The sequence below is a fragment of the Aulonocara sp. 'chitande type north' Nkhata Bay genome, linkage group LG12 (genome assembly GCF_057382095.1).
Source record: "Aulonocara sp. 'chitande type north' Nkhata Bay isolate Kocher_YH1m ecotype deep benthic linkage group LG12, A_spYH_male_GT1.1, whole genome shotgun sequence".
Classification (NCBI taxonomy): domain Eukaryota; kingdom Metazoa; phylum Chordata; class Actinopteri; order Cichliformes; family Cichlidae; genus Aulonocara; species Aulonocara sp. 'chitande type north' Nkhata Bay.
In genome coordinates this window covers 29,976,537-29,991,319 of record NC_141355.1, presented here as the reverse complement: position 1 = coordinate 29,991,319, position 14,783 = coordinate 29,976,537, and the positions used below count along the sequence as shown (strand labels likewise).

General features: G+C 36.3%; 1 protein-coding gene across 5 annotated transcripts in view; it reads left to right on the top strand.

Moving 5' to 3' along the window:
* The window catches only part of LOC147317724 (ADP-ribosylation factor-like protein 15), a 113,170-nt gene that overhangs the window by 51,862 nt on the left and 46,525 nt on the right, over window positions 1–14,783 (top strand). For all 5 annotated transcript variants that reach the window (XM_086315005.1, XM_086315009.1, XM_086315006.1 and 2 more), the window contains one exon: window positions 13,208–13,416. In XM_086315005.1, coding sequence (XP_086171131.1) covers window positions 13,208–13,416 — 209 coding nt within the window. The remainder of the gene's footprint in view (window positions 1–13,207; window positions 13,417–14,783) is intronic.

Genomic DNA, 14,783 nt, shown 5'->3' with positions numbered 1-14,783 from the left:
AATTCCCCAATATGCAAATTTGAATGCCTGGAGCCCACATACATGATTGGCTGGCTGGGAAGCTGTGCAGGCCCTGATTTGTGGATTTGAATTCCTCAGCCCTCAGATATGATTGGCTGGCTTAGAAGCCATGAAGTCCCCAATATGCAAATTTGAATGCCTCAGGACACATATATGATTGGCTGGGAAACCGTGCAGGACCTGATTTGAAAATTTGAATGTCTAAGTCCTCACAGAGGATTGGCTGCCTGGAGACCTGGCAGAAATATATAGAAATACTATGATTAAGCATAAATACTACATTTAGTAGAAATACTATGTTTTAGCACAAATACTATAAAAAGCAGAAATACTATAATTTAGCAGAAATACTATATTAAGCACAAATCCTATAAAAAGCAGAAATACTATATTAAGCACAAATTCTATAAAAAGCAGAAATACTATATTAAGCACAAATTCTATAAAAAGCAGAAATACTATATTAAGCACAAATCCTATTAAAAGCAGAAATACTATATTAAGCACAAATCTTATGAAATAGCAGAAACAGTATGATTTAGCACAATAGTAATAAGTTAAACAGAAAAATTGGAAAAGCAAAATGGACAGCTGAAAAAATGCTGAACATGCTGAGGGTCCCTCAAATATACTTGTTAAATGAAAAAATCAGCAAAAAAATGCACAGGGAGAGAGAAGTAAGTTTCTAGGTCAGCCTGGGAGCTGCTGAATTTGAATCCACCAATCAGAGAGCCTGTGTACTTTTTCCCGCCAAAACAGGTGCATCTTTTTACACACGCAGCAGAGAGAGGCACAGGATTATTGCAGCCTATTTCTCATGGTGAGGACTCCCCTCAAACAAATGACCATAATTTCCAAACCGTAGGGGCTAGAGCGGTCATTCTTACACCGTTTTGTTCAGAAGAGATGGGGGAATCTTCCAGTGTTAACAATTTATCATTAAAATGTGAATTTTTAGAGATATACGACATGGATGACTTGTTGACTTAGAAGCCACGAATTCCCCCAATATGCAAATTTGAATGCCTGAGGCCACATATATGATTGGCTGCCTGGGAAGCCGTGCAGGCCCTGATTTGTGGATTTGAATTCCTCAGCCCTCAGATATGATTGGCTGGCTTAGAAGCCATGAAGGCCCCAATATGCAAATTTGAATGCCTCAGGACACGTATATGATTGGCTGGGAAACCGTGCAGGCCCTGATTTGAAAATTTGAATGTCTAAGTCCTCACAGAGGATTGGCTGCCTGGGGACATGGCAGAAATATATAGAAATACTATGATTAAGCATAAATACTACATTTAGTAGAAATACTATGTTTTAGCACAAATAGTATAAAAAGCAGAAATATTATAATTTAGCACAAATAGTATAAAAAGCAGAAATATTATAATTTAGCACAAATAGTATAAAAAGCAGAAATATTATAATTTAGCACAAATAGTATAAAAAGCAGAAATATTATAATTTAGCACAAATAGTATAAAAAGCAGAAATATTATAATTTAGCACAAATAGTATAAAAAGCAGAAATACTACATTTAGTAGAAATACTATGTTTTAGCACAAATAGTATAAAAAGCAGAAATATTATAATTTAGCACAAATAGTATAAAAAGCAGAAATATTATAATTTAGCACAAATAGTATAAAAAGCAGAAATACTACATTTAGTAGAAATACTATGTTTTAGCACAAATAGTATAAAAAGCAGAAATATTATAATTTAGCACAAATAGTATAAAAAGCAGAAATATTATAATTTAGCACAAATAGTATAAAAAGCAGAAATACTACATTTAGTAGAAATACTATGTTTTAGCACAAATAGTATAATAAAGCAGAAACACTATAAATTAGCAGAAATACTGTATTTAGCACAAGTACCGAAAAGTACCAGAAATACTATGATTTAGCAGAATAGCAATAACTTACAAAATTACAAATATGGAGGCATATTGAAACAGAAATGCAGAGAGGGACACACAAACACAGGCTCTAATCCAGTCAATCAGTCTAACTATATTCAATTTAAATCCTACAATGACATGCTGCCAAATAAGGGTAGGGTTCTCTCTCTCCCACTAAACACACACACACACACACACACACACACAGACAGACACAGAGGGAGAGAGCTGCCGAATTTAAATCCGCCAATCAGAGTGGCTGTTTACGTTTTCCCGCCAAAAAAGGTGCATCTTTTTACACACGCAGCAGAGAGAGGCACAGGATTATTGCAGTCTATTTCTCATAGTGACGACTGCCCTCAAACAAATGACCATAATTTCCTAACCGTAGGGGCTAGAACGGTCATTCTTACACCGTTTTGTTCAGAAGACATGGGGGAATCTTCCAGTGTTTACAATTTATCATTAAAATATGAATTATTAAAGATATTTGACTTCTAATGCACCATAACTGAGTAGAGCGAAGCAAAAACTGCCTTGACTTGCCCTCAAACAACGCTTTGTGACTTGAAATCTGTTTGGAGTATCAATATCATTCTTTCACCGTAAGAGACAGCAGGCTTTGGTGAACAATCATGGAAATTTTCAGGTCTCTGTGGAAATCCAACAAAAAGTTATGACGAGAGAAAAAAGTGGTTCATTTCCAGACTTTGAAATCTGAAGAAATCTGAGCGAAGGACGAATTTCCTACCCTCAAACAAGTCCAACTCATTTCAGAACGGTAATAGTTGAGAAAGAAATTCTTGAATTGTGAGCGTCAGGAGTGTCTGAAGATATGCCGGGACAAGCCTCATGTCTTAACTTTGCTTCGTTAAGGAGATATGACGATTCGAATATGCCTCTCATTACAGAAATGCAGCGGTGATTTTGAACAAACTCTCCATTGACTTTATATGGAGAGTTTTCTGACCTTGTGTTAGTCTGAGGAGATTTGCGAAAGTTCTATGAATACCACAACAATGATAGTGACATTTTCTGAAAGCCAGCAAAAATACCTACGTTTTGATGTATAATTTGTGGAAGTTGAGTGAAAATTGAGCAAGTAGCAAACAGTTGTTCGGACATGAAGAGAAGACTGCAAAACCTTCAGTGACACACTGGAAGCCAAGAGCATAGCAACCATAACAACGCATGTATTTTGTGAAAAATCACAATTTTGCAACTGAAAACTTTAAGAGGCATAAAAGTAAAACAGTAAAAGATTTGAAAAAGCTGAATCATACCTGAATAGCCCAATAATTTGTGAACATTTTAAAATTTGAATGGTTGTTCTAGGTGAAAGTATGAGGAAGTAGTTAAGTTTCAAAAACAAGCAAATTTTAGCAGAATTGCTGAAGTTTCCCATTCATTTCAATGGGACAAATTAAAGGAAAAAAGTGGAATATTTTAAAAAGTATAATAGTTAAAAATAGCAAAAGTCATAGCCGGAAAGAGCAAAAATAGCTGAATAGTTTAAAATTTGAACGGTGAAAATCGGCTGAAAATTGTGGAAGTAGTTCTACGGCGAAAAGTGTACGGAAGTCCTAAGAATAATAATAATAATAATAATAATAAAGAATAAAGAGAAACAGGAACTCAATAGTGTGGATGCTTAAAGCATCCACACAATAATAATAATAAAGAATAAAGAGAAACAGGAACTCAATAGTGTGGATGCTTAAAGCATCCACACAATTAAAACAAAATATAATTTTACATTACATAAAAAAGTTTTAAACTTGTTCCAGTCCACGAAAAAATTGTTTGTAACAAAATATTGATTTCTGCTGTCCCTGTATCGATACATTATTAGCAAACAAAATATCACGATACTACACAGTATCGATTTCCCCCCCACCCCTATTAATCATGTGTATGAATAAAGTACAGTTACTCATTCAATTTTCGCCATTTGCCAATGCACATTTGGTGCACATAGGTGAAGATTTAGTAGTTAATTAAAATTACACAGTTTCTGTTTATGCCTTTAATTGGTAAGATGAGGAAAACGATCACTGCAAATAAGTAGAATTTAGAAGCACTTGTAAGTGTTTTCTCATTTTAGAAGCAAGTTTGCGTTCATTTATCCCTCTAAATTCAAATCAAATTCAAATTTTATTTGTCACGTACACAGTCATACACGGTACGATATGCAGTGAAATGCTTAGACAACTGCTCGTGACCTAAAGGGAAAAAAAAAGGAAAAAGCTATGAATAAGATAGGAAATAAATATGAAAAATTAAAAACGGTAAATTTAACTAGGAAGGAATAAAATATAAATTAAGGTTAAAAATGAAATAACTGTACAACACAAATTAGAATGAAGGGTAAATTTAACTGGGAAAGAGTAAGATAAAATATATAAATTAAAGTTGAAAATAACTGTACAACAAAATACACAGTATAGAACTATATAAGAATGTATGAAGAAATATAAATAAATAAATAAATAAATAAATAAATAAATAAATATATATACACAATAACAGCAGCTGTACAAGTATTAACTGGAAATGAAGAATATAGTGTCCAGTGTTGTGCAATCCACATTATGTCTTGTGCAGTGCAAATATGCTTAAAGTGATTTAAGTGATGAAGTGAAAACAATGTCCAGAATGTCCAGTGTGTGTGTAAGAACTATATGTGTGGGTCAGTACTGTGTGGGGGTGTGATTGAGAGACCGTATCGCCTGCGGGAAGAAGCTCCTCCTCAGTCTCTCTGTGTTGGTCTTCAGGGAGCGGAATCGCTTTCCTGACCTAAACAGAGAGAACAGTCTGTTGTTGGGATGGCTGAGGTCCTTCACGATCTTCCTGGCCTTGGCCTAGTGTCAGTAGCCCCAAATAATTTAATGTTGCACTCAGTAGCACCCACTTGGAAAAGCTGTGGAATAAACAAAAGTGATTTGCATTGTTCAAAATATTTTGTAGACACATTTCTGCTAAGGACAGACACACTTCAGTTTCAAGTGAATGTCAGGCTACAGCAGTGGGATAGATATGAATCACTGTTAACTTCCTTCACAAACAATAAAGGATTCAGCATATCATATTAGTAAAATTATATTCATGTCATAACATTATATACATACGAATATGCACACATGCTGTCATTTCTGGAGTATTTATGTCAGTGTCACTGGTATGTCTCAGTTGAGAGGACTACTGAGATGTAGATGTCATTGATCATTTTTCAACATGAAGCCTTAAAGGGGCACCATTTACCCAAACCTGTGATTTACCCCCAAAACCTGAAGTAGTTTAATCCCCTAAACCTGTCCCAGTAGTTCTTGGCCAACCCACTCTCCACAGAACAATGGACTAACTAGGACACAAGTGAGATGAGATGAGCAAGACAGATTAACATGACAGAAAATTTAACAGCCAAATTTAGCTACCAAGCGCATCTCTGAACAAAAACACCACATAGTAGTTACTACTGACCATATGCGGTTCTCATTCCTATCAAATATCCCCACTGTGTGTGTAAATTTACCCTGAAAGAAGCTTTTGCTTTGTGTGGGGGGGGAAAAATCCAACCACAGTGAAGTAATTTGCATTGCATTTAAAGCGGATGATGGAAGCCACAGACTGTTCTGGTTTTGGAGTTCTGAAGTCTGGAGTGTAACCGATCTGCATTTGAAGCCTTATTCAAGCATATTACCTTCCTTCATGTTCATTGTGGTTAAATGGTGGATCAGAAAGAACTCATTCGCATCCTCAGGGTGCTCTGGGAATGCCAACTTTTGATGTTGAAATTTCTGAAATATTGAACATTTTCAGTATTTCAGAACCCGTAGATCAGAAACAAGCAAGATCATCTAAATATTTTTGTTCATATTAGTGCAGGAAACTGTTTGTGTAAGAGAGGTGGGTAGTGTCATATAAACATCAGTGGCTTGGTGATTGATTATTACACTTTGAACCACTCACATTACTTTTCCATAACCGTAAACAGCTGTGTCAGTTACAGTGGCGCATGATGAAAATGGCTCAGCCATCGAAGACCAGGGTTACACACCCAAAAAGGAAAAGTTCTGCCAAAATATTACATATAATAACACCAGTCAAATGATTGCTTATAGTAACATCTGCCAAATTATTGCATACAGTAACACAGTCATTTAGGATATTTTGTGAAGCTGCATTTCTATAAACAATTACTGTTAATTGTGTGCATAAATGAAAGGGATTAATGTGTAGGCTACAGATGTACTGACAGTGGAAGTGTTTTTTACTCCTCACTCCAGTTCCAGCCAGGTCATTCCTTAGTGAAGTAAGAAAACTTTATTACAACAGCTTTGCTCAACAGTCCCAGAAGGCTCGCTCGTCACTCTGTTGTAGCAATTTTCCTCAGTCTCTGGCACTAGCATAACTTCAAAGAGGATTGCTTTCTGGGATTTATTTTTCAAAAGTTTAAGACCTAATACTGAGTTTTTGTTTAAGGTGAAAGCTGCCAGAAAACTTAAACCAAGAAGCAAAACTATTTAATAAGTTATTGCTAAACCTGACAGTAAATCTGAGACCAAAACAAAAAGATCAAGCCCTCACAGTAGTCTTATTTATACCAAAGGAAGTATAGGGTGGCAGGGTTTCAACTGTTGAAATGTATTGTTGAAATATAGAGCACGGCATGCTGTTTGAATTTGTGAAAGAATTCATAAACACAGGCTATTGAATGCAACAGAAAGAGTCTGAATTCAAGCTGCTTTTAATTTTTGCTGCGTATTGACTGCTTGACGTTTTTCTGGCATTTGCATCCAAGTTTTGTTCATTAATTAAAAGTCAAACACAAAATCAGAACATGCTGTTACATGTTTGTACAAATGGCAAATGTCTGCTTTTCCCACTTTCTCCTCTAACGGGGATCGTAACTCAGACAGAATCTTAATTTTGCCGTGTTTTCACCTTCAGATGGTGTCCGTAAAGTGTAACCACTGAATGCTTCAAAATAAACTGAAAAAGTGCACTACTTTCTGTCACATTGAGACTAGGGTTTTACAATATTTTGTAACGCAAGGAAAGTTAATTGTTTAAGGAAGATGGAGATTACTACGGAAGGAACAAATGTGTATTTTTACCCTCCACTAATCTACAGATTCTTTTTCTTTCTTGATGATGAACTAACTTTAATTCTATGGTCTTTGAAATATTAAAACTAGTCAAAATGCCCTTTTTAGAATATCTTCAAACCCAAACTGGCAACTTAAAATAGCCTTGTTTTTCACCACAAGCAGAACATTAAGTATCACTAGTGAAAAGTTAGAGAAAAATTTGCAGAAATATGACAGAAAATGGTTTGATTAAAAAAAAAGTTATTTATTTATAGATGATTAACTAATTAACTAAGCAGCAGACCTTTTCAGGTGGAAAAGTTCTGACATTTCAATAAATTCAAAAGCCTAGACCTATATCAACGTTCATTGTCAATAACTTTGAGAAAGAATGTGAAAATGTTTTATGCGTGTGGAGAGTTGGCTGCATTAGTAATGCATGATAACTTCATAAGTGTTTCACATAAGTGTCCTGTTGCAGTTGGCTGTGCATGTGCAATGAATCATCAAATGCATGCAAAACACAGCAAGTGTTCATACAATATAAGTAAGATTCAGATTCAAGGTCTTTGGGGCATGAATTTAAGATTCATGGGTCCCAGACCTCAAACCATGCATACTTTCATATGTTTTATTATTTTATGCAGTACATGGAATGTGTTAGTACTTTCCTTCCTTTTTGCTTTAGCCTCACATGCTGCAAAAATGTGCACTCGCCAAACAAAAAAAATATAACGAGTCAGATGTGTTATCCAGCCATTTAATTTCTGAGAAGTGACTCTGATGTCAGACTCATAATAAAGCTGTTTCGCTAGTGTAATTTATTTTATTTATTTGTTGTTGGTTTTTTTTTTTAGAAATTCTGAAATCTGAATGCTTGAGGTGTTTAGGGAACATCTGTAATTTTAGCTGCACTCCCCACTACTACCAGAAAATTCCCAACATGTGTGAAATTGCAGCCAAATTTGGGCAGACTAAAAATAAATGAAGCGGTCTCCCCAGCAACTCAATTCCTGTCTGTCAAAGCAAGTGACTAATACAAGGTCAGTTTCCATTTCATTATTTAGAAATGAATGTCTTGGCTAGCATTTGTTTTTGTCCCCGGGCCCACTTCAGGTGTTTTGCATTTATTACACACAACTACATGCACGCCATTCACTAAATGCATCCTTATGACTATTCTCTTTTACAAACCTAAATGTTATGTGCTTGTTTCTGTCTGTTATGCTTTCATAACAACCAATTGGCTTCATATGAGGTGTTCAGGGAACACTGGTAACTTGGAGTGTCTGCCAGGTGATTAGCATTTATGATTTGTAAATTATACAACAGAAAATTGCAGACATTACACTTTCCCCTGTGCATTGCATATCTATTTGCATGAACATTGGTCACACACGATGTTTGGGCACAACAGCTTGGATCATTAGCAAATGTAATTCTATTGCTATCAGCAAGTGTGCAATCAGCTCTTCCTGAAAGGGAACATTTGAATGAATAAGAGGTGAACCAAAAGATAAGTGTGAGGGCAAGTAGAAAGGATGTTGAACATTCATAGAAATGCAAATTGTAACTTAAATTAGAAGTAAATGGGAGGCATTCAAGGGAACACAAATAAAATTGAAAAAGGAAAAAGTGATAGTATTCAGCTGTGAATTCTTCTTCTGTAGCACCCAACAAAGCATACCATAAGATTTGACAGCGCTATGTGAGATTCTTTCAACTAGCTGATTAAAAGGACTCGGTTCAGATGTATTGTTTATCCATGTAATTTGTCATGTTCAGGCAGGGAATCTGTCATATTGGAGGCAGGCATTTTAATGTTACTTTTGTCAGGTTTTACACATGGAATAAGTGAGGCAACAAGCAGTCCAGTTCATGAGTCAAGACTTGACAAGTTCACTAGGAGCCGTGACTGTTACTGACATGCTATTTTTAACTTCTCGTGATACAATTTCCAGCTTATGTCTGCTTGCAGTCTAAAACTATAAAATGTGTTTTTAAATTATTATTCTACGTTCTTTTTGGTGGATATAAATAAAAGCGATACATGAAAGTTGTCAAAAACAGAGAGGAAAAACAAGCAAAGAGATGGTCTGGCGCACCGATGGTGCACTTTTAAAAAATTAATCATATGAGTAACTTCCTCCAAGAATCATGACATCATGTTTGCAAATCCTGCTCACAGACCAATAGGTGGCAGAAGCTGCCAACAAGATCCGACGAGACATGACAGACATTCCACCATTTCCAGGCAAAGTTGAGAGAAGCTTCCTAGTCAATCTCTCAAGTGCCACTTTGTCTGATAGCTTTCCACTCTAGTGAGAGGTGTGAGTAGAAAGAGTGGGGGAGGAAGGAAGGAAAGAAGAGAAGGAGAGCATGAGAGAAAGGAGGTAAATGTCACTGAGAGCAATTCGTGATTTTTAAACATTTGCCTGCCTCACAGTTCGTCACTTCTTGGCAATTAACTTACTATGAGCAACTATAACAAAATAACAATTCACAAGATTGCAAAGGAAGGAACCTCACCAGATGGAGAGGGATAATTTTAACCAGAGAAAGTACATCTTCTACAATCAAGTGAACATACTTGTGTGTATAGTGTACATAGAGACAACAACTTTATTGAGCGTGTAAAACAGACATTTAGCACCTGTTAATAGAAAACATGTGGAAAGGGCAGTAATCATTTGAGTGAATACATTTAAAAGTGTGAAACCAGACAACAGCTATTCTTTTTATAATGTGATGTGCAGTAAAGTGTTGGTGGAACTTCAGCTTTTTATAGATTTCATATAAGAAAGAGATTTGTTTAGGAAAAACAACAACCCTTATGTGCACTTTGAATTTGTAAAACTAAACTTTTTGTTTCAAAATTTTGTTGGAAATGTGTACTTTCCTCCTCATACATTCCTCGTGAGGATCAGCAGCTGTTCTCAGTTTGGATTCAATCAGTTAAAATGAATTATTCTTATTTCATAAGACAAGACCCCTAATGCTGAAGGACCAAGAAATGAAAGAATATTGCCAAGATATCACAGTTATTGGTTATTCCTTACTGACTTTAAGAAAAGTGTTGTCAGAGTAAAAAATGATGCACATGGAATGGCATTCATACAGTGCTTTTCTAGTCTTTTGATTCCTAGCCACATGTTACCATACATTCACACAATGCTTTGTTCTGTGCCTTTAGGCACATTATTTGCCTCTCCTCTATGCTCGATTTAGAGTCACAGTTTAACCTAAAACGCATGGGTTGTTTTTTGTTTTTGTTTTTTGGGTTTTTCTTTGCTGTGAGGCAATAGTGGTAACTACTGCAACACCGTCCCACCCATGGTGAGATTTGCCATAAATAACACCAATTAGACTTGCTGTAATTACAAAGGTACATTCAAGTAGTGTAGATGGGTTTGCAAAAGAGAGGTTCAGAGATTTGACCAGACTTTGTGTTGCAGCTCTTAATACATAACAGGTTGATTCTTGTTTGTGTGGTGGACACTGCTGTTTGAGGTTATTTTTGGCAGGGGTTTGTTCAGTGAAGATTGTAAACCAACCTTTTTCCCTAAAGTAGCCCATCAGAAAAAGTCCCAGGAAATAAACAGACAGAAGTTATTAGCTGAAAATGAATATTTAAATCATTATAAATGATTACATGTCTGAAAAGACACTCCCATAGATACAATCATATAACACCTATACTCAGACTTTCCATTTATACAGTTTGCGTTAAAGATGAAAAAAATTGTATGCTACCCCCTGTTTTTAAAATTCACCAGTTCCTATTGGGAAAAAGTGCAAGTTTGCCTTGAAGAAGTGATGTAGGTAAGATGATCCAAGAATCAGGGAGAACCTGCCACAGTTGTTTGGTGGATTTAGGTGATCTCAATTGCTGCTTCTCTTCTTATAATCTCAGATTGACTCAGTGATGTTGAGAACAGGACTCAGTGGTGGCCATGCCATCTGTTGCAGGACTCGCTTGTCCTTCTTGTTATTGAAGATGATTCTCTAACTGACAAGCATGTTGATGATGATACTTTGTGGCAGTGATTAGGAATTATTTTTCATAGCGGACGTCCAACAGTTGGTGCTGTAATTAAGGACATTAACCATTTATTTAACATGTTCATTTAAAAGTAAGCAAAGATGACAAATGACCTTTAAACTATTTCTAGAGTGGGAAGTTAATTTTCCCAATGGGAAACTGGGGCTGTTGTGCAGGGTTACACCAGTAAGCTGAACTCAGTTCTGCTCAGTGTTAATTTATTAATATTGATTTAATTTTACAAACTACTATCACTGTAGATTTTAGAATTAGTCAATGAAAATGTGAAAAAGACAAAAGTACCAGCATTTTATCGCTGTTTAATGAGTATGTGCAGTTTCTACTAAATTTCAGACTTAACTTTATGCAAAGTGCTGTTGCTGTTTTGTTTGTAGTTAGTTCGTTTTTCTTATTCAGTTATAGAAATCTAGTCTGTTTTGGACTTGAACAAGTGTATTGAATTCACATTGAGTGTCTAGTAAATTGAAGATCTGCCTTCTATTCTGCATCTGAGAGCTCTGGAAGCTTTACCTACCTTCTCACAAAGCTCTCAAAATTGCGTCCTCGGATCCCATTTCTTTTTAGCAATTTACCCAGGCTGAACCCTCTGTCAGCTGTGTGGTAGTCTATGTCACTATGTTCGGTCTCATGATCCTCCAGAAGTGGAACAAACTGTCTGTGATTGTCTTGCACTGATGAAGTTGCACTGATACTACGTCAACAACATTCATTTTAGAACTGACTTTCACAACACCTCCTGAGGTGTAATACATTGCAAAAATCTGAATTTCAGTTCTGGGTTCATCCTAAAAGTTGGAACATTTTTCACTGTCAGATTTGGACAGCCATTGCTTGAAACACCTGCCAGTTTGTCCCATTTTGAGCCCCAGAATATCCAGGTGAACAAATCACTTCCTGTTGTTGTCCCGAATCACTAAGCTGGTCTTGATGGACCAAGCCCCATCCAGGGATGAACCAAGCTTTTTCCTTGTTGCTTTTGCAACTTTGCTAGCAAAGGATCAGATGTCAGTTCCTGTTCTGCATCAATAATTTGTTTGGTTTTGGGTTTTGTTTTTGTTTTTTTGTTTTTTTCTGTGTTTAGTCTCCTAATGACATTTTAAACTGTAATATTTAATAACAGCAATCCGCCCTCTACCAAGTAAGCACCCAGCTTTAACTCAGACTTCAGTAAATAAATATTTAGAAGTCCAGGTCTTGTGGAAAAACTCTACGTTCTTCATCAATTTTTCTTTAATGTGAGCTGATGTCTTTCAGAGCTAGTATAACTTGCAGCTGTGAAACATCTGGTCCAATGCATTTACAGTGAAGCTGCAGTCACTTGCACACGAATATATGTAAATTAAAAAAAAAAAAAAAATAGCATTGACCTCCAAAATAAAGCAACAAAGCTGTATTGTGATATCCAAAACATAGCAAAATTATTAAGCCATTCACTGATGAGGATTTTATCAAAGTGTTTGGTGGCTGAAATGGGAAAAACTGGGTGACGTATACTTATCTATGTTTGCATCCTAGTTTCCTATTGATCTCACATGGGCCGCTCAGGGACAGTCAAAGAGCCGGATGTGACCTGAGGGCCGTACAATGCTCTGCACTATATGGACAAACGTAATGGGCCACACCTCTCTGTCTGTTTTCAATCCCTTTGCCTCAGGTGTAATAAATCTAGCACCTAACCATGCAGTAGGCCTTTAGAGACATCTGTGGAGGAATGGGTCATTCTAAAGAGGTCAATGAATTTGAGCATGATACTGTAATAGGATACTATGGTTGAAACACTAAGGTTACATTAAAAGCTTTTGTGTGTGTTTATTTTGTTATTAACTAATTATTAATGTCTTTTCTCAAATTTGTTTTTACAACTGCAACCTTTGCTGTGAGTGAAAATTAGAATGGAAGCAGAGGAAGGTGGCGGTCATGTCTGACTCGTGTTGTCAGCATCTCTTTGGTTGTTTTGGTTTTACACCAAACCGATTCCTTAATCCATAATTTATATATTTGAGTGTTATGTATATTTTCTTTTCATTAAAGTTAATTTACAAACACAACAATTACAAGTGTCATACTTTCTAATATAGAGCTCTAACAGTGGCTAAATTTAATAGCATCACATCCGTCCACAGGAGCTGACAACATCAAGAAGTATTGGAGTCGTTACTACCAAGGATCACAGGGTGTAGTCTTCGTACTGGATAGCGCATCATCAGATGAGGACCTGGAGGCGGCACGTAATGAGCTCCACTCGGCTCTGCAACACCCACAGCTCTGCACACTACCTTTCCTCATCCTTGCAAATCATCAGGACAAGCCTGCTGCAAGAACGCCGAACCAGGTAAGTTAGTTTGTTGTCAGTGCTGCTGCTAATGTTTCCATTTGATGTTTCTCTCAAAGTTCAGTTTGTCTTGCAGATGTAAACACTGCCCCTTACACGTCTGGGTTAGTAAAGACATCATTTTGCAGAATTCATTGCACACACTCATATAAATATACACATACACATGGATGACCCTTTTCTTTTTACACTGAAATAACTTGTTGTATACAATAGGCCCATTAGGGCTGTCACACAGTTTACTGTGGACAACATAATGACTTTTGGAATGTTAACATATTGCCAGATATTGAAAATTGTGAAACCTAAGGATGAAATTTCTGTGTTTTTCATAGTAGTGGAGTTCTGGCTTTTGTGTGTCAATGGACTTTGGGTTTTTTGGGGGGGGTTTCCGAAGGCAGTCTGGTCCCCAGCAAAGGGATAAACTCAGATTATTAAAGACCTCTTTAGATTAGTTTAGTAGTAGAAAATTCCACCAGACCTGTGTCTTTTCCATTTTTTTTTTTTTTTGTCTCTTTCACATTTTTGTTGCTGAATAACTTGGGTGGGGAGAGAGCAGTTAAGGAGATAAGATAAACTTGCATCTCTATAAATGCATATATACATCACACTCTCAGTTCAGCAGTCAGAAATATCCATCTGTTAATTTAATTTCAAAGCATGCCCAAGTCCAAGCATGAAGGTGTTGGGTATATACAGTATGTTGCTGTGAAATGATCCTATAGCAAGGCATTCTGTGTCACCTATCTCATATAACAAAATTTAGCACAACATAACATAATTAGCAGCATTATATAATTTCCCCCAGGTATCAATAAAGTATTCTGATTCTAAAGATCTTAATGTAATCAATCAGAACAACCCGTGTGACACCCTCACCTTGGGACAAAGTTGATGACTGCTTGTGTTTTGGGTATAAAGGACAAAAAGGTCAAAAAATTCAGTTCTAAGAGACTCTAAGAAGTCTCTTAGAGTAGGATGTTATATCTAGCATTTCTTATCCAGTGCTCACTACATACGTTTTAAAATCGTGGACACTCGCTCTCAAAATCACAAACACACACAGAAATATATACACACATACATCATGTTTAGGGTCCTATTTGATGTTTCTAAATGATGACAAAGATGAATAGTTAGAGAGATGACCATCTGCATTTCCTACCCTGGACCACCAATGTTGCTACTTCAGGGATGTGAAATCCACTGTGGGAAATGAAAAAGGGATAAGCTGTGAGACTGATTCTGTTGTGACATAAAGTAATTGTAACTAAAGCAAAGATGTTATTGCTGGGCTTCAGAAAAATATTGCATTTAGGTGTGCGAGCAGTTAATTTGAGAAGCAAACCATAGTCTTTGGTGCCACA